This window comes from Nicotiana tomentosiformis, chromosome 3 (genome assembly GCF_000390325.3).
Source record: "Nicotiana tomentosiformis chromosome 3, ASM39032v3, whole genome shotgun sequence".
NCBI classification, from domain to species: Eukaryota; Viridiplantae; Streptophyta; class Magnoliopsida; order Solanales; family Solanaceae; genus Nicotiana; species Nicotiana tomentosiformis.
The window spans coordinates 148,075,471-148,094,390 of record NC_090814.1 but is presented as its reverse complement, the minus strand read 5'-3'; the positions used below and the strand labels follow the sequence as shown (position 1 = coordinate 148,094,390).

At 35.3% G+C, this 18,920-nt stretch overlaps 3 protein-coding genes across 3 annotated transcripts; 1 reads left to right on the top strand and 2 right to left on the bottom strand.

Moving 5' to 3' along the window:
• Nucleotides 1-661: 661 nt before the first annotated feature.
• LOC104113606 (transmembrane 9 superfamily member 7) lies at nucleotides 662-4,801 on the top strand. The gene is made up of 7 exons (XM_009623821.4): nucleotides 662-876; nucleotides 2,083-2,247; nucleotides 2,375-2,484; nucleotides 2,686-2,794; nucleotides 2,881-2,993; nucleotides 3,133-3,283; nucleotides 3,381-4,801. Exons 1-7 carry the CDS (start codon nucleotides 763-765, stop codon nucleotides 4,536-4,538), a joined length of 1,920 nt encoding a protein of 639 aa, XP_009622116.1. The 5' UTR covers nucleotides 662-762; the 3' UTR covers nucleotides 4,539-4,801.
• A 1,093-nt stretch (nucleotides 4,802-5,894) lies between these two features.
• LOC104113614 (uncharacterized) lies at nucleotides 5,895-10,501 on the bottom strand. The gene is made up of 7 exons (XM_009623837.4): nucleotides 9,725-10,501; nucleotides 7,306-7,358; nucleotides 6,993-7,080; nucleotides 6,793-6,891; nucleotides 6,396-6,523; nucleotides 6,093-6,172; nucleotides 5,895-5,972 (listed from the first exon to the last, which is right to left on the bottom strand). The coding sequence occupies exons 1-6, from the start codon at nucleotides 10,376-10,378 to the stop codon at nucleotides 6,136-6,138; spliced, it is 1,059 nt and encodes a 352-aa protein (XP_009622132.1). The 5' UTR covers nucleotides 10,379-10,501; the 3' UTR covers nucleotides 5,895-5,972; nucleotides 6,093-6,135.
• Nucleotides 10,502-11,638: 1,137 nt separating this feature from the next.
• Nucleotides 11,639-17,976, bottom strand: LOC104113625 (beta-galactosidase). The gene is made up of 19 exons (XM_009623848.4): nucleotides 17,490-17,976; nucleotides 17,207-17,302; nucleotides 16,992-17,104; nucleotides 16,826-16,892; nucleotides 16,646-16,738; nucleotides 16,389-16,532; nucleotides 15,972-16,060; nucleotides 15,763-15,868; nucleotides 15,577-15,664; nucleotides 14,829-14,947; nucleotides 14,578-14,742; nucleotides 14,319-14,491; nucleotides 14,094-14,203; nucleotides 13,744-13,853; nucleotides 13,426-13,536; nucleotides 13,232-13,342; nucleotides 12,855-13,060; nucleotides 12,419-12,755; nucleotides 11,639-12,315 (listed from the first exon to the last, which is right to left on the bottom strand). The coding sequence occupies exons 1-19, from the start codon at nucleotides 17,661-17,663 to the stop codon at nucleotides 12,205-12,207; spliced, it is 2,523 nt and encodes an 840-aa protein (XP_009622143.1). The 5' UTR covers nucleotides 17,664-17,976; the 3' UTR covers nucleotides 11,639-12,204.
• Nucleotides 17,977-18,920: the final 944 nt, after the last annotated feature.

Below are 18,920 nucleotides of genomic sequence, written 5' to 3'. Positions count from 1 at the left end.
GACTTTGAGGGTGTATTGGTAAACTAACACAATTGATTTTGGTCAAACAATTATAAGGGACAAACCCCTTGTAAAATAAGTTAATACTCTCCCAGCTTTGTCTCATATGACAATATCTGTTAGAATATATAGTTTAAGATGTTAATTTGACTTGTATATTTTATTTGTTTAAAATATTACAAATATGGTTGAAAAACGTTAGCTCAACAAAACATCATATATTAAAATTAAAATTTAAGATTTGAGTAGTTAAAATTGTTTTTGAATTACTGAGAATTATGATACTTTAGTTATATATACTAGTATACTACTCCATTCGTTCACTTTTACTTGTTCAATATTTTAAAAATAGATTTTCACTTTTACTTGTCACTTTTAGCATATCAAAAAAAGACGATTTCTTTTTTTCTGTTATACCCATGATATTAATTACTCATTTTAAATTATTTTCTCAAATTTATTAAAAATATGTATCAATTAATATGAGTATTATTGTAAATTATGTACTTTATTTATTATTTTTTAAGGAATGTTCAAAGGGTACACCGGATAAGTAAAAGTAAATGGAGTGAATAATAAAATAATCAATGGAAAAACATTCAGATATTCCAAAAAAGAAAGTGTAATAATTTGAAAAAGGAAATAAAAGGGGCGGAATTATGAACAGAACCTGGAAATAGGAAATCGTTTTTCGTTGCATAAAAGCTTCTAATTTGTTCCCAGTTCAGTCTTCTCTCTCATTTAGCGTAACGAGAACTGAAGATGGGTAGACGAAGATCGGTGCAGATCAGTTCCATCTTCATTTCTCTTGTGTTCCTCATCTCCTCTGCTAATTCCTTCTATCTCCCCGGTGTTGCTCCTCGCGATTTTCAAACTGTATGCTCTATCTATACCTTCCTTTTTCTTCTTTCTCTATCTCTCTTTCCTACAAAATAATTGAATCTTTTTAGCTGGATTCTAGTTTTTATGAACATATATTGTGTGATTTAGAACCTTTATAAATCTTGGAGGTTTAGTAATTTCTGTAGTATTACATCCTTGTTCAGTTGTTGTGACTGAGAAGGGCTTGGATCTGTTGATTTTGACCCAATGGTGAAGTTTTAGGAGATAATATACCCTGTTTGATTTGGGTTTTTTTCTTTTTTCTCTCTCGTGTAATGGGTATTGATCAATGATGGATGATCTCTTTTTGTTGATAGGCCAATCTCATTTCTGGTAATCAAAGTGCTTTGAGTGAATGCATATAAACGTGAATAGAAATGATTGATTCCTTATCTGTATTTTTCAGCTTAGTTAGCTTGTGTGAACTTAACAGAGAAATGTAGAGTGTATGTTAGCTCTGGAGTTCTTATTTTAAGAGAGGAAGAGGCTGTGAAGACCTTAATCTTAATCAAAAGATCATTCATAGTGTTGTTGCCTTTCCATGTGTCTAAGCCTTGGCAGACAAAGTTACCCGGTACCTCTGCTAGTGAGAAATAGCAGGTACCCGGTGGTGGAGACGGATGCAATGTATTGTTACCGGGTTCAACTGAACCCAATACTTTTGACGCGAAGCATAAAATTATGTGTAAAAATTCACTAAAATTACAATAAATTGTAGGTATAAACCCATAATTTTAAAAATATAATGGTTCAATACTAAGAACCTTAAAGGCTGAACTTATAGAGCTTAAATGTTGGATTCGCCTCTGTGCGGTAGAATAGTCATATGCACAAGCTGGCCTAGACCCCATCATCATAAAAAAGAAAAAGGTCATCCCTAGTGTTGCTTTCGCAGTTGAGCTACCTGACTCAAAAATTGAAGTTTTTTGACGAATTTCTAATGGTTTAAGCATAGAATATTATGAAATTGTATACAAGAAATTGTTGGGCTATCACTTTCTTAACACTTTGGACTGGCTGCTTGGAGTAGAATAACCAGAAAAGAAAATCAGCTGAAATGTACTGTTTTTGCTATGTTCTAGCGTTGGTTTTTGGGATTTCTTCTATTGTTTGAAAAATGAAATTGATCTGACAACTCTATGGATCCTGCTGCTACCTCTGTCATGTTTGATTGTTCTAACTAGCTTTCTTTTTCGACAGGGTGATCCCCTTAATATCAAAGTGAACAAGCTGTCATCTACGAAAACACAACTTCCCTATGATTACTACTTCTTGAAGTACTGCAGACCTACCAAGATTTTGAATAGTGCCGAGAATTTGGGGGAGGTTCTTCGAGGGGACCGCATAGAGAATTCAGTTTATACTGTAAGGAGATCTTCTCTTTCTGTCTAGTCTGATAACTGTCAAAGGATAAAAAAGAAAGAATTTTTTGTGTAATACGTGCTTATGTGTATACTTGCTGAGTATATCTGTATTTTTGAATTGTTTACAGTTCCAAATGAGACAAGAACAACCATGTCAGGTGGTTTGTAAGCAAAAGCTTGATGCTGAATCTGCAAAGAACTTCAAGGAAAAGATTGATGATGAATACAGAGTTAATATGTAAGATTAAATTGAATATACTCTTGTCCCCTAAGAATTTTGTTTGATCCTACCTTGCATGATTTTTGGGTCATGTTTTGCGCGTGTATTAAACCATAGAGCTAATATGTAAGACAACTTAGTCCTCCTGTACATGACTTCTTCCTCATATTTTTGCACCTGAATTAAGATTCAACACCGAATATTCATCTGATGCTGCAGGATTCTAGATAACCTTCCAGTTGCTGTTCTTAGACAAAGGCTGGATGGAATTCAATCTACCACTTACGAGCATGGTTTCCGTGTTGGGTTCAAGGGGAATTATGCTGGGGTTTGTGCAGTCTGTGAATTGCAATAGATTGATGGTTTAATCCTCACAAATTTAGTCTAACTGTTTTTGCATTCTCTTTCTGGTAGAGCAAAGAGGAGAAATATTTTATCAACAACCACTTGAGCTTCCGAGTCATGTACCACAAGGATCCTGAAACTGATACTGCGCGTATCGTTGGTTTTGAAGTGACGCCAAACAGGTTTCAGTGTTTTACACCAATGCCTTGTGTCTTTTTTTTTTTCGTTCTCTTGTGACTTGATTTTATTGAACCAATCATGAGTACAAGGAGTCTGTTTTCTTTATTTTTTCGTTCTGTTCTGACTTGATTTTATTGATAGCATCAATCATGAGTACAAGGAGTGGGATGACAAGAACCCTCAGGTGACAACGTGCAATGAGAATACAAAAGATTTAGTCCCAGGTAGCACTGTTCCCCAAGAAGTAGATGCAGATAAGGAGGTTGTATTCACCTATGCCGTTTCTTTCAAGGTATTCTCTTATTGAACATTTGTCCTTCCTATGCCAGGCTTGAGACAATTATTTTTTGTCTGTAGATATCTTAGTTACTATTATTATTCTTCCTTAGGAAAGCGAGGTAAAATGGGCTTCTCGTTGGGATACATACCTGCTCATGAATGATGATCAGATTCACTGGTTTTCCATCATAAATTCCCTGATGATTGTCCTATTCCTTTCTGGTATGGTTGCGATGATCATGATGAGAACTTTGTACAGAGATATTGCAAACTATAATCAATTGGAAACACAAGATGAGGCTCAGGAAGAAACAGGATGGAAACTTGTTCATGGGGATGTTTTCCGCGCTCCAATTAATTCTGGTTTATTGTGTGTTTATGTCGGAACTGGTGTCCAAATACTTGGAATGACACTTGTGACAATGATCTTTGCTCTGCTGGGTTTCTTATCACCCTCGAACCGCGGTGGGCTTATGACTGCTATGGTTCTACTATGGGTTTTCATGGGCTTGTTAGCTGGCTATTCTTCTGCCCGTTTCTACAAAATGTTTAAAGGAACAGAGTGGAAAAGGATTACTTTGAAAACTGCTTTCATGTTCCCTGGAATACTTTTTGCTGTCTTCTTCGTGCTGAATGCTCTCATCTGGGAAGAGCATTCTTCTGGAGCATTGCCATTTGGGACCATGTTGGCTCTAGTGTGTTTATGGTTTGGGATTTCGGTACCTTTAGTATTTGTCGGCAGTTACCTCGGTTACAAAAAACCAGCCATTGAAGACCCTGTTAAGACGAACAAAATCCCTAGGCAAGTACCAGAGCAAGCATGGTACATGAAACCAGCCTTTTCGATACTTATCGGGGGAATTCTTCCATTCGGAGCTGTTTTCATTGAGCTATTCTTCATCTTGACGTCCATATGGCTGAACCAGTTCTACTACATCTTTGGCTTTCTCTTTATAGTTTTCCTCATCTTGATAATCACATGTGCAGAAATAACTGTTGTGCTCTGCTACTTCCAGTTGTGCAGCGAAGACTATAACTGGTGGTGGAGAGCTTATCTTACAGCTGGATCCTCCGCTTTATACTTGTTTCTCTACTCCGTTTTCTATTTCTTCACCAAGTTGGAGATCACAAAGCTGGTGTCAGGCATATTGTATTTTGGTTATATGTTGATTGCATCGTATGCCTTCTTTGTGTTAACAGGAACAATTGGCTTCTATGCTTGCTTCTGGTTTGTTCGGAAGATCTACTCCTCAGTGAAGATTGATTGATCGACAGAAAGAACTCATAGTTTGTTATTAGAAGATTGACTGATGATGCTGAGATTAGGAAAAAAGCAGTAAAGATTCTGGCTTATAGCACAGTGGCCAAAGAGTGAGTTTTCGGCCTGATATGACAGTTCAGTCTTCTGGTATTAGCTTAGAGTGTGGCTTGTAACTTTCATACCATCGTTATATTTCTATATTTTTAATTGTACTTTTTAGAAATGCATCTGGTTGGTCCTAGTAAAAGAAGTTTTGGCAATTTCAATATCTATGATGGTGTATATATGAATTTGTGCGTGGCTGCTTCCCTTTGAAGCATAGAGATATATACCATAGCACTTTCTAATTTAGACAACTTGCTGTCCTCAGCATTATTACAGACATCAAGTAAAATTGCCTACAAGCCATGCAGTTATATGTGATGTTATTTACTGCGTCTATTTCCTGTTCAAAGAAAGGTGTCATCTTCCCTAACAGAATGCAAAGATGACACTCTTTTAGGCATTATAGGGTTCAAGATTTTTGTTATGTTCAAAGAAAAGTGAAATGGCATATTCTTATCTTAGGTAATCAAGCTTTTATAGAAGTAGCATATGCTCATTCCTAAAGATTTCCCCATAAAAACAGATATGCCTTTATTAAATTAGTCTTTTGACATGATAGAGAAACTAATGTGAGTCAAGACGCTATGATCTGCGATGTAAAATTCTGGGACACATTCAAAGTTGGATAAACTAAAAAACTTAATTAATTATACCAGTCATCTCTTTGAAATATAATTGAATTACTCAATACTACTAAACGTGTTCTCTCTACTTCCTCAGTTGTTGAGTCAATTTGTTCAAAGTGCGTTGGGTAAAAACTAACTAAAATTATGATTTGCTATCGGAAAAAGTAAAGCATTTAGTTGGTAAGATGACAAAACAAGTTTGAATTTTAATTCTCATGCGAGAGATGTCGATCTCGATCCAAACCTTTGTATATGTTTATAGGAGAATTTCATGGTATAACATGTTTGGTTTCAAGAAAACTATTTTTTACTTTCTTGGGCAGGATTAGTGGTGGTTTAAAATCCTACTCATAGTTCACTGAAATGCAACTGGTACCTAAATGACTAGGACATATACACCACTTATTTGCATATATCTAATAAATACATAAAACATCCTTTACACCTACTCTTATCACTCAACCGCAGTTAATTAATACTATATATTTCCATCACTTAATTATGATCAACTAATATAGTTTAATATAAACACGTTAGTAAAAATTGTTTTCCATGACTAGGTGTTCAGTCCCATTGAATTCATAGCCCAACCATAGGAACAGGAGTGCAAAATGGAAGGAAAAGAACAAAGATGCAGCTATAACTGTTGTTAGCATATAGACTTTTCAAAAGCCAAAGCACTGTATATGCAGGGAGCATTGAATGTATACCTAGAAAAAACAAAAAATTGTTAATGGCTATTATTCAGTCCAAAATCAACCCAAGAAGCACAGGCACCTAATAAAAAATTTCCTGTACTAGGCATGATTTTGATATCAAGATGTACATACTGCCATTAGTGTATTCACCAAAACTAAAGCTAAAAATAAATCCTCAGCCGGCGTATGCTTTCGTTCTCCCATTCCTCTGCCTGCAAGTCAAAATGATATATCTAGTTAGCAATCTCAAGCAGTGTGGATACAACATATGGTTTACACGGAGCATAGATATATAAGCGTGGAAAATCACTTATTTTTTTAAAAATAGTAAATTAAATGGATGCACATGTAAGAACCTAAATGTTAAACCCATCAAATTTAAATCTTGGATCCTTGTGGTCTCAAGAACATGGATGAAGAGGAGGTGGCACTGACCAGAAAGCGTCTTTCTTTTCTTGTGCTAATAACTCTTCAAAAGAAATATCAGGCAACTCAGCATCTGTGGTTTCGACTAGTTTATTGGATTTTGCTTTCATTTCCATGTCTGCACCAATTTCAAGCATCTTCAAGAAAAAAGAAAAAAAGAGGTTAACAGAAAGCAATAGAGTACTGGAGTCAATTATAGTAGCCTCAAGGAATCAACTTTTCAAGAAGAGATTTTAACACGACATAAGGGAAAAAAGAAAAAAGAAAATAGCGAGAGAATGAGACAAAATCTAGAAGAATTGATGATTCTCCATCCTTCCTGAAGCGTTGAGATCAAAAGTTTATCCATTTTATGGATGGAATGTTCATGTTGAATTTGCAACGTGATAGCTCAGTACTATTGTACCTTTTTGTATGCTGGCGAGAGCTTCAGCTGTTGTTGCAGCCAATTATATACAAAAGCATCCTCTTCCAGTCGCTTCTGTTCTGATTCTAGCTTGTATATCTTGAAAGTCATAAACCTTAGTTAATATTTTTTAATTCGGGATGAGTGAGAAACAGTTTTTCAACTCAAGCAAAAATTGATGAAAGGGAGATGCCCACTACCTGCTGCCGTAGTCTAACAAAGGAAGATCTGTCAGCCTTAAAGAGTAAGGCCTTTGTTATTGTGAATCTTCGTTGAATGATCTCTGACCTGTTCAGGAATAACAAATTTAGTTACTAATAGAGATGATACTCTCTCTGATCTCTGATCTTCGTTGAAAAGGCCATTTGGGAACTGAAAGGCACTTTTGGAAAAGATATTTCAAATTCATAACTTATAAGAGGGGATGAATCAAGCTATTGATCTTGGTAATACTCATTTAAATATTCAACATACTTGTACTTATCGCAAAAAGAAAATAAATATTCAACATACTTGTGTTGTAGCTCACTCCTTGCTTCAACCAAACAATTAACAAATTGACCAACCTGCATCATTAAGGCATAACATGATACAAGATTTAGGATTCTAAAAGATCTGAACGAGAAAAGCCAATCCAAACATTTAAAACGAAAGAATGAAAATTGTAACATGCATCGGAGAATTGCATTCACTTAGTCAAGCTGGCGTATATTCCATTATGTCTGCTTAGTGAAATAAAAATTTTAACTTTGCATTTGAATATTGATAGAAGTAGGAGAGCAATGGTGAATAAGGTTATGTCCTTCATACATATATATAGAGGACTATATGATCACATGCAACCAAGGATCCTTGACTAAAGTTTATTCTTCCAAATCAGTTAATTAACTACATAATGTATCTTCTGTTTCATTGATCATTTTCAAAACATAATTTTCCTCCAAATGGTGATAAGTCGTCGGATCCACACACATTGTACATGCTGATAGTTGACAGAAAACATGGCGAAACAAAGTGTTCTCACTGAGCACTAACTCAGTAGTTAGTTGACACATTTTCTGCATATCCTAACACTTCACTCAAATCAGCAACAAACTCACAAACTTCAGTGAAAAGCTAATACTCGACAAAGTATCGAGATCATTTTAAGTCAATTTCTTAAATCCTACATAAAGTGGATACTCGCTCAATGCACATACACCTGTAAAAAAATTTGAGTAATTTTTTTAATTGACAATCATTACCAAGGGGTTATTGAAAGATTACAAAAAAGTGTGGAGTAGACCCCTCCTATAGGTTAAAGGAGTCTAACAAGATCGTAGACCCCTCCTATAGGTTAAAGGAGTCTAACAAGATCGTAGACCCCTCCTATAGGTTAAAGGAGTCTAACAAGATCGTAGACCCCTCCTATAGGTTAAAGGAGTCTAACAAGATCATTCTACGTGCTATATCAGTTACAATGCTTCGTCTACTCCAGAAGCATGGATTTTGGAGAACTTTACAAAAAATAAGGTGTTTCTTTTCCCACATATCAGATCAGTTCTTGTTCCTTTCTAACAAATTGTCCAGATAATACATAGTGGAGCTGTCCTCCAGCTTTGACTCTGGGGATCTTATTATCTGTTCTTTTTACCTGCTAGATGTTGATTAGTCCTTTCAAGTCTTCTTGAATCAACCACTTGACTACAAAATTTTTATTTTTATTTTTGATAACTAACTCCAAAAGTATTCATAAACATTGACTAAATATTCCAACTTCTTCTGCAATGTGATAGAAGATGGTTAATTGACTCAGTACACCTAAACAACATCTTTCACCTACTTTCTCAAATTAATATATTCCTTCCAACTAATCCTGTTATACGTGTCTACGTGAAACCAAACTGATCAGCCTCAAGAGACTATAAAATCTTTAGTTTTTTTTATTTTTGATGATGGCGGTGCCTGGACCAGTGTGCACCTCGATTATTCCACCGGGTACCTACTACCTCCACCAGCACAAGTACTAGGTAACGCGGCCCACCAAGGACTAAAAAGAATCTTTACTACCATGGAAAATGTTTAATTCTGTCTTAAGTACAAGAAAATAAAATGGTTAAAAACGCGAGCAATCTATTATCTACTTGCCAACAGCTTTTTCTTTGAAATCGGAGACTGTTCCAATTTCCTACTGAGATAGGCAAGCGGTCAGAAGCAGGAAGCATATGAAAGAGCAGTAAGAGCAAGATTAAAGTGTCCTCTTGGATAAGAAGACCTAAAATACCAGTCAAGGGCTAAAAAGGCGAGCAATCTATTATCTACTTGCTGGCAAAAAATCATTCTACTAACTCCACAATGTATGGCAAGTTTTAGCCTTATTGAAAGTTAAAATTAAGCTGCTTGGTCTTCAACCATAAAGAAAAACATATTCGCGTTAAAGTTTGAAATGCAGATATCCTCCAGGATGGAGATCTCCAACATCTCAAAAAGGACGCGGATATAGAACAAAAGGGAGGTCAAATTGCTGAACAATCAAAATCTCAATACAAACATCACACAGGAGCTATCTAAGTCTCCAAAATTTATAAAAATGGTACCTTTAGTCATGCATACGAAGCACAACATCCCAATTTAACAAACACCACATAAAGAAGCAATCTTTACTAAAACACAAAGATGCCATATACTACACAAAATTAATAACAAAAAAGAGATATGAATATAGAACAAAAGACACGTCAAATTGCTCAACAATCATAATATCAATACAAACATCACACAGGAGCTATCTAAGTCTTCAAAATTTATAAAAATGGCACCTTTAGTCATACATACAAAGGACAATATCCCAATTCAACAAAACCAAATCAAGAAGCAACCTTTACTAAATTTCAAATATGGCACACACTATACAGCATTAATAAATAAAAAGAGAAATGAAAAGAAATAAAACCTGAGCCAGAGTCAGTCCATTAGACTCGTGAGACTTAACAAGCTCATCGTAATGCTGCTTAATTTTTCTCTGAGTTGCACTACTCGACTTCGTAAAAGGGTATAAAAATACCAACTCCTCTTTCTCCTTAACAACCCCAGAATCTTTCTTCGTCTTCACCTCCTCTTCACTATTCGAATCGGGTCTCTTCTTCTTGACCCGTTTCTTTTTCTTCGTTCTCTCCTTATCATCCTTATCCGCATCAAGACCAGATTTATCAATCTTATTCGGGCTATCATCATTACCCAATTCATTGGAAAACAGTTTGGCCCATTTAGGTGAACTGGAAGGTAAGATCTCAAGAAGAATTGAATGGGTCAAATGGGTCGGGTCAGATTGATGGGTAACTTCATCTTCTTTAGATTCCTGTAAAGATAAGTTTTTTTGAACTAATTTAAGCTGTTGATGGGTTTCATTAATTCTTTTCTTAGTGAGTTTAGAGTAAAGAAAAAAAACGAGAATAGTAAGTGAACAAAAAGAGAAAGTGAAGAAAAACAAGAGAAAAGGAGATAACAGAGATTTAAAATGCTGTTGTTGATTATGACTGTGACAGCAGAGAGGAGAATTTTTTGGGAAAGAAGAAGAGATGAACAGAAAATTAGGAGTGGCCGCCATAGGAAGAAGGCGTCATTAACAGAAGAAAAAAACACAGTCACACAGTAGAACACCACCTGGAGTGAGTTTTTTGGATATAGAAGAGAGGCTTATAATAATATACGTAACCAGTTACTTCTAAAACACTGACTCCATCTTTTTAGTGAATCTATCTATATATCTATCTTGTTTTTGTTTTGTATTTAGCACTTTTACATATTCTATTCTAACTGCTTTACTTACTTATATCTTTTTTAAAGGTATTATTTGTAATTCTGTGACTACTTGACAATTCCACAAAATTTAATTTAAAAAAAAGGTTTTTCCTGCAGCCTTTTTCCCCCTTATTCTGCAGCTTTTGTTTTTTAGGTCTAAGGTCCTTTTAAGTAATCCAAGGTCTTTTTTAACAGGAGAGGTATTTTGGGATCTAGGTTTTAGGTTTTTTTTCTTTCTTTTTTCTATTTTTTGGGTTAAATTCTCAAAAATGTTTTGTTAACATAATTGAAAAGCAAAAGGCTGAACTTAGAATGCACTTTTTGACATAACGTTTATTGTTAAAAGGTTAATGGACTTCTGAGTTGTGATTTTACTCAACAGATTTTCTTAAGCTTCAAAATACTTAATCATAAGTGAGAGATTGCAAAATTAATATTTTTAAACTTCAATAGGAAGATTTTCTTTCAGAGAAGAAAGTAACCGTAAGCCCTCTTTGACCAAAACGTTCTCATATTCTTTTTTTTAGAATTCCTCAATAGATCACATAATTTTTTTTTATTTTTAAAATACGAAGTCAATGTTGTGTAGATTGCTATAACTGTCAAATTTGAAATTTGTAGGGTGAATTCAATGCCCAGTTGATGTCAATATGACATATGCTAACATTTAGAATCCTAGGAGTATTTATTTCTCCTACATCTTCTTCGTGACAATTGAGAAAGGGCCAAATTAGCATATTAATGTAACTTGCTCCCAACAATTAATTGATCTTTAAGAAAAGATTAGCTTTCAAGAAGTTAAAGCTTTTTTCTAAATTATCCGGTGTTTACATTAAACAAATAAATGCAAGACACGTTTTTCATTAAAAAAATTTTTTAACTTAACCATGGTCAAGTGATATATATTTTCATTTTAATTTTAGCTGCTTAGGTTAAATTGCTTAATTTGATATAGACACCAAAGAGCAACAGCAGGTCACGTGTTTTAATTTATTAATTTGTTTACATGTCAGCAAAAGAATGCAAGACAAGAAAGGTAAAGCAGTGAGCAAAATGCTGAGAACAATTGAACAAGATTTAGTAAACATCTATTCAAGAGACCTTGATGTTATTTTACATCATAATAGTAGTAGCATTTTGCAGCTACAAAGCGATGAAAGATTGCTTTTTTACATAGATAATAAAATGCTGAAATTCCTGAAACCATAAGACTTGCAAATTCTAACAATAGCAATATTTGCACATGGACTAATCAAGAATCAGTCTCGATGTGCCAGCTTGCGCGCACCTTGACTATTCCACCGGAATCTGCTGCCTCCAACCAGCACAGTCTAGACGTGCACTCGAACCAATGCCTATACACTTGTTTTACAGTTGCAGACAAACACCAACATATATGTACAGAATCTTGGGCCAACCATCTATGCAATTCATATGAGCTTCAAATGAAAAGGTGTGTTGCATATCTGTACAACTTCACCCCCATCAAAGCCAAATTCTTGGACTTGTATTGGCTCTTCAAAAATCTTTTCAAAAAGTGAATAACCTAAATTTCAAAAAGTTAATATTGCTATCATAGTACTTGAGAAAAATACTTGAGCCCCAATTTTATTTGTTTAATCCTCAGTTTCATCAACTGCAAACAACCTCAACTGAGAGTTTCTTCATAACATGTGGACATGGATCACCTCCAAAGATCTCTGGTGTCACAGGTACTGAGCACGAATTTTGCCCAATGCAATACTGGAAATAAGAGGAGAGTAGTTCAATTAGGTCTCTACAAAAGCTAACTACTCAAGAAATGAAAAGAAACAGTCTTCTAATATAGAGTAAGATTTGAAAATACCCTTTCAAAAGCATCATATGAGTGAAAAGCATGGCAGCTTCCTTCGCGGAAACTTCCACAGACCCCCTGTGGTGTTCCAAAACTTGCAAATTTGATTGAAGAAATCTTCTGACCAGAAGCGCACGAGAGGTGAGCTTTAGGCCTGAGTGGTCTGTCGACTTTACCAGATGCTTGCATTTGCCAATTAACCAACTGTGGTTGCCATTCATTTATATCTGCACAAACACTTGCTACTTCTCTTTTTACCAAAGAGATTCCATGAGGCTCTCCTCCCCATTCCTCAAATAAAACTAATAAATTTCCAGTAGGATACAGCCAAGACCGGGGAACATGATACCTGAATTATAATTCATAGTTAAGTTAGAGCTTCTTGTTACATCTGAGGAAACTTCTTGTTACATCTGAGGAAAATGCCACAAGGTTTGCCATTACTTACCATCGTTGTGAAGCCTCTCCGCAGTTACTTAGGCACTTTTTCTCATCAAACCAGCCTGCATAGTTACAGGCACCACAGTTGCCAGATGCTTTATATCCAGGCCAGTAGCGTCCAATGCTTTGACCATTTATCCATACTTGGCCTTTGCCCATGGTATTCAAGTCTAAAGCCAAAGGATCGTTTCCAGCTGGAGCATTGAAAGTAGTCTGTATACATAACACAGAGTCAATGGAAAGTTTACATACTCTTTTCAAGGCCAATAAATTTGAAAGGAAGAGTCAATTATTCTTATCTTGCAAAGGAATGGCTTTTAATGTGCAAATATACAATGAAGTTGGTATATAGGAAGATTGAAGTACGAGGTATGAGGTACGCACCTTGTACCATGTGAGCGGCTGTCTTTGAGCCACAAAAGAGCCCTCGACCCACTCAACTGACGAGCTACCACTAAGTGAATGAAGGCTCAAGGCTTCTCCTTTCAGACCAACCTGGTTAAGAAAAATGTGAGAGTTTAGATAAACATGCAATGAAGCATCCAAGTTATGTTTTAGAACATCTTATAAAGACAAACCTTGTAAGACCATTTCTGCCATGTTAAATCTCTTTTCCCCTCATTAAGACCACTAAGCGAAACTGGACCAAGTACACCAGCATTCCATGTCTCAAAATGTGGGCCGATATTCTGCATTTTGAGCACATGTAGAAGGAAGCCAAGTGAGCACATACTAAAATTAGCAGTCAAAATCAGTTTATATGTGTGCACTCTGTAGAGAAATGGAACAGGGGCACGTGTTCGACTTATATGCATATAAATAGAGAGAGAGAGAGAGAGAGAGAGAGAGAGAGAGAGAGAGAGAGAGAGAGAGAGAGAGAGAGAGAGAGGACAAACCGGAAGACCAACAGCAATGCTCAGCAAAGAAATCTTGTTAACTCCTGCTCTCAGATTTACAGCTTTACTGAAAGTTAGTTTTGGTTTTTCTAAACTTCCATATGCAGTTCCTGCAAGAAATTGGAGAGGAGAGATGTTAAATGACAAAAGCCACTATGTGCCACGGTGATGGGGGCTTTAGTTTCTTATTATTATGCAAACTGTTTAATTCATTATATGTTCTTGAACAGACCAAATAGCCCTCAGCTTTTTGAATTTTTGTACAAGAGAAACTCTACAGCAAAGATATAAACTGAAATAATGATTCAAAGTTGTAAATCACGTCAAATACAAATCGTCATGCCACATACCTGCTAATTGACCATTCACAAAAACATGCAATGCATGGCCAGCTGACATGATTGTAAGCCAGGGCCATTTTCCACTTCTCAAAAATCCTTCTCTTGAATCAATCTTGACACTGGGAACACAGACAAACAATCATAAACATGTGCCGGAGCCAACATAATTCCAGTGTACCTAAGTTTTTCAATTTAATATGTGAAGAGGCTGACAGAAGCTACATAAGCACTTACTCGGTTGAATACCACAAATAATCAGACACATCTCTTGTGGTATTTATCTGCTCCAATAACCCAACAACCGTAAAACTACTGTCTTCATAAGATGCTGTCTCTTCATTGAATGAATGCCAAGAAAATCCTCTGCTGACTGGTGTCATCTTCATCTGAGCGCTTTGAGCACCAATCTTCACATTGAAAAAATAGTGCTGTCACTATGTTGTTTCTGGTGGTAGATTAAAGGCAATCTCATTTTCATATTCTTTCTTCTTACCCTTGCTGTATTAAATACAGTGTTCTTGCAGTCGGGAAGAATGCTGATTGACCATGGTGGCAAGTTATAATGCCTGTTTGCAAATGCAACTGTAGCAAAAGAGTGTTGGTTGTAGTTTGCAAGGAATGCAGCACAACCGCCAGACTTAGACCTAAAAACATGGGCCTGTAAAGAAACAAAGAAACTCCAGTTACTTTCACTGCAAACTTTGTAATGGTGACTGGTTGAAGAATAATTAATTTAAATCTCACCTCCTGCTGGTGTCCAAGGGGCGTCACAGTTGGATCTCCAGAAACTAAAGCTGGCTCACAAAGCTTTATTGCTCTATGCAGATCTTTCAGGTGACCCCATTTAGGTTGTCGTAATAAACCTAAAGACCAAATGGAAAATTTTAAATAGGGCTAAACAATGCATTTCTTCAGCTTCACTTTTAGTCTCTCTTGAGCTTTCTTCCTAGTTCCAAATCATGGACTCGATCGTCAACAAGTCTTAACGGTAAGAATTTAGACTTAACAGCTATTGACTAACCAAAAAGCATGATGAAAGTTGGACGAGGAATACATCAAGCAATCACATTTCATGGGATCGCTGAAATCAGCTAACCATCAAAAGTTATCAAACTTGTATTTCGGGAGAAACTGAAATCCGTAGTTTTCACTTCGGATGCAGCTGGCATGAACCTAGTATGCCATCATGTATTCATGGGAAAATTGAAAGGGACCCTAACGCATGATGTTTACTGAAAAAGAAGATCGATGGCGACCCTTGCACGTGCTGTTAAATTAATACTAAGTAGTATGCTCACAAAGTTTGGAATTAGAACTCTAGAAATATAAAAAATGAAAACAAAGACAAACAAACAAGGAGTTGACCAAGAAAATTCTGCTTTGGCGCTTCTCACAATTCAAATTCAAGTGGTTATACAACAAAACAAAAATTCATTTTTAACCTTCTCCTAACGTGAAGAATCTGAACCAGATTTCAAGCAAAAGTGCATACCATATTCATCAAGAGGTGCATCATAGTCATAACTTGTAGCAATAAATGGGCCACCAGCGGTCCTGCCAAAGTTTGTTCCACCATGATACTGCACCAAAAAAAGGGTAAAGGAAATCATAAACAACATAATTTTCTTGGCAGGTCAGAATAAAAATTCTCTTTGAAAATAAGAGACGATAACCATACCATGTAATAATTGATGAAGGAACCTCCCTTCTGTATAAATCTTGCAACGGCAAATGCCAAGTCCTCTGCAGGACGGTAAGGAACTGGATCTCCAAATCCAGTAAACCTGCAAAACATTTGAACACAAAATTTAATCCCACCATGTCCAGTAGCAGACATAAGATACAAATTAGTATATTTTAATACTTTGGAAAGATATATGTACTCACCATGCAGTCCAGGCTTCAGTCCATATCTTTGGTTTATAAGCCTTATTTGGAGAAAAATAGTCACAGTAGAAACCATTGCAAGCATTAATCTGAACATGGGAAAAAGCTATATTAAAGTACGAAACTAAAGAAAAAGAATAAGGAAAAAGATTAAAAAAAATGTATCACCTAGATATTTTAACAATATTACCAAACTAGAGAATTCATATACAAATATCTCAATGTACTGAGCAAGATTAAACAAATTAAGACTATTATTAACAACTCTGCCTCAATCCCAAGCATGTTGGAGTCGACTCCTCACATAACATTTCGCTCCATTTAATCCATCTCGGACTAAGATTATACAAAATAAAAAATGAAAATAGAAAGAAACATGATAATGATACGAGAAAAATACTGAATTGTAACACTTACAATAGGATCAGGAGCATCGTCTTGTTTGCACATGATCCATGGGACACCAGTGTTAAGACCTACCGCCATTTTGGCAGCCCACTGTGTGTAAGCTTTACCAGGTGCTCCCAATTCCCACTCCATAGGTCCATATTCATTCTCAATCTGGTAAAAAAATAAAATAATAAAATAATAATAAATATATTTTCATCAATTTCCCCTTAAGTTTTACTGAAATGATAGGAAACAGAAAACGAGTATGAAAACTCTTGAACAACCTGAGACATAATTATTGGACCTCCTTGAGTTTCATACAAACGTTCTGCTTTCATCATATTAACAATCTTAGTAGTGAACTTTTGCATTGCAACCTAAGATAAAAAAGGGGTGCAGAAAAAAATTAGAAACCAATCACATCAAAGGAAGAAATTTTCATAAGGAAATTTGTTTTGTCTAACCTTGAAAGGACCATTATCTGTTCTGAAACTGATACCAGGAACATACTTTAACCAAACAGGAAAACCCCTGAAATTGAAACAGAGTAAAGTGAGCAAGAATTTGACATAATGCCTAAGATTGGTATCATTCTTTTTATATGATAAAACAACAATTTTTGAGCAATACCCAAAATTCCATTCGGCACAAGCATAAGGTCCAATCCTGAGATGGACATAAAGTCCTGCTTGATGTACCAGCTTAATAAACTTCACTAAATCATATCTCCCTTCAAAATAGTACTGGAAATCCAAACAAAAAAAAAATCAATCAAATATCCAAGTGATGGAAATTGGAAAACATAATTATTATTTTTTTTAAAAAAGGATTTTAGTTCAACTTACTTTTCCTTGTTGAGGCTCATGTCCATTCCAGAAAACATAAGTCTGAATCACATCAATTCCTCCTTCTTTAGCCTTTTGAATAATACCTGGCCACATCTGTGTAACCCCAAAATGAAAAGGAGCAAAAAGAATAACCTTTAGAAAAAATCCATTTTGCCAAGGAAAAAAGGACTCAGCTTTTAATATTTAACACACCCATTTAGCAACCAAAAAAAAAACCTTTTTTCAAGAAAACATGGGACATAATATATTAAGCCTGTAAGTACATTTCACATGAAAATACCTCAGGTGTGCTTCTTGGGTAATGAACAGAACCAGAAATAAGGATTCTTCTTTGTCCCTTCACAATAATAGCTTTGTGGTCATATGAAACAGAAGCTGTTCCACAAAAAACCCATGAACCCAATAACATTAACATCATCAGCAACATGTTCAACATTATTAACCTCGAACCCATGTTAATTTTCTTTGTCAAGCTTGTGCCTTTACAAGGCAAAATGAGCTATTTTTTCTTGTTTCTTGTTTGCACTTTATTCTATACTTGTTTCTTCAACCATTTAGATTGAGAGAGTGGAGAAGGGAGGGAAAAGCTGTTTTTGTTATATGAAAATGAATATTCTTCTTTTTGCCTCTTTTTTGGTTTTAATACCTCTTTTTCCCCTTCTTGTACAAAGAACAAAGAAGATAGAGAAAAATGCTGAATATAGAAACAGTAGCTGAGAGTGAGTAATTAGTGTGAATAAATGAGGACTTTGGACTTGCATAAATATTGCTACTTTGCAGCTGCTTTTAAACACCCAGAGTATGGATTGTTTGAAAGTGAGTGTGGGGTCCTTTCTCGAGCTTTGGTCCCACAAAATGGGACCCATTTTGCACTTATTTACACTTACGCTGAGCATCATCCAACAAATTAATTTTCCTCTGATTTTCAGTTTTCACGAAAAGAGACATTTTAATTATTGCGGTGATTAAAAAGTCTGGCTGTAGCTAACAAGTGAATTATATTTCAAATTTTTATAATTTTATAATCTAAATAAGCCATAAATTATCTTATTAAAGATAAAATATAAATTTAAATATTTATAATATTTCTAAATATAAAAAATATTATTTTTAAACATACAAAATAAAAATAAACATCATATAAATTGAGACAAAGGGAATAATTTTAACAGATTTTTCCAAGCTGATGAACAAAGATTCTTTACGGTCGGTTCCGGTTTTTTGGGCAAGAGCGCTATGTTTGTTTCTCGTGGGTGAATTCTTAAGCGACTAAGCGCGCGTGAAGAGTATCGCGAGTATTGTCGCATATAATTGGTCGGTGAATTACACGGTGTTGGCGAGAGCGTATTGTAGAAGCTCTCTTGGTAATTACGTTCGTAATTATAACTAATTTTTTGTTGGATCACTTTTTGACTCTGTATTTTTGGCCTGCGCAGCCTCACGGGTTAGGTTTAGCGTAGCCCTAACTAACTCTTCAAATTTCAAAGTATTTCTAGTTTTCTACAATCCTTTTTCTCATTTTTCTTTTCAGATATTCCGATGAAAGAAAAAAAATTAAAAAAAAATTTGTTTCCTCACTTTAATAACCAAAATACCCAAATGATTACACAGTAGTACCAATTTTACTTTTTTGGTGGAATTCTGTTAGTGGAATTCGGAAAAGAAAAATCACGTAGCCAATATATATCCGTTATACATACAAAATTTGGTA

Coding starts and splice junctions, on each gene's coding strand:
- LOC104113606 (XM_009623821.4), top strand. CDS start 763: ATGGGTAGACGAAGATCGGTGCAGATCAGTTCCATCTTCATTTCTCTT. Junction 877..2,082: donor CTCCTCGCGATTTTCAAACT/GTATGCTCTATC, acceptor CTTTTTCGACAG/GGTGATCCCCTTAATATCAA. Junction 2,994..3,132: donor TTTGAAGTGACGCCAAACAG/GTTTCAGTGTTT, acceptor TTTTATTGATAG/CATCAATCATGAGTACAAGG.
- LOC104113614 (XM_009623837.4), bottom strand. CDS start 10,378: ATGGCGGCCACTCCTAATTTTCTGTTCATCTCTTCTTCTTTCCCAAAA. Junction 7,359..9,724: donor ATGGACTGACTCTGGCTCAG/GTTTTATTTCTT, acceptor TTAATGATGCAG/GTTGGTCAATTTGTTAATTG. Junction 6,524..6,792: donor TCTCGCCAGCATACAAAAAG/GTACAATAGTAC, acceptor TTTTTCTTGAAG/ATGCTTGAAATTGGTGCAGA.
- LOC104113625 (XM_009623848.4), bottom strand. CDS start 17,663: ATGGGTTCGAGGTTAATAATGTTGAACATGTTGCTGATGATGTTAATG. Junction 16,893..16,991: donor TGTGCCGAATGGAATTTTGG/GTATTGCTCAAA, acceptor TTTCAATTTCAG/GGGTTTTCCTGTTTGGTTAA. Junction 16,061..16,388: donor ACGATGCTCCTGATCCTATT/GTAAGTGTTACA, acceptor TCCCATGTTCAG/ATTAATGCTTGCAATGGTTT.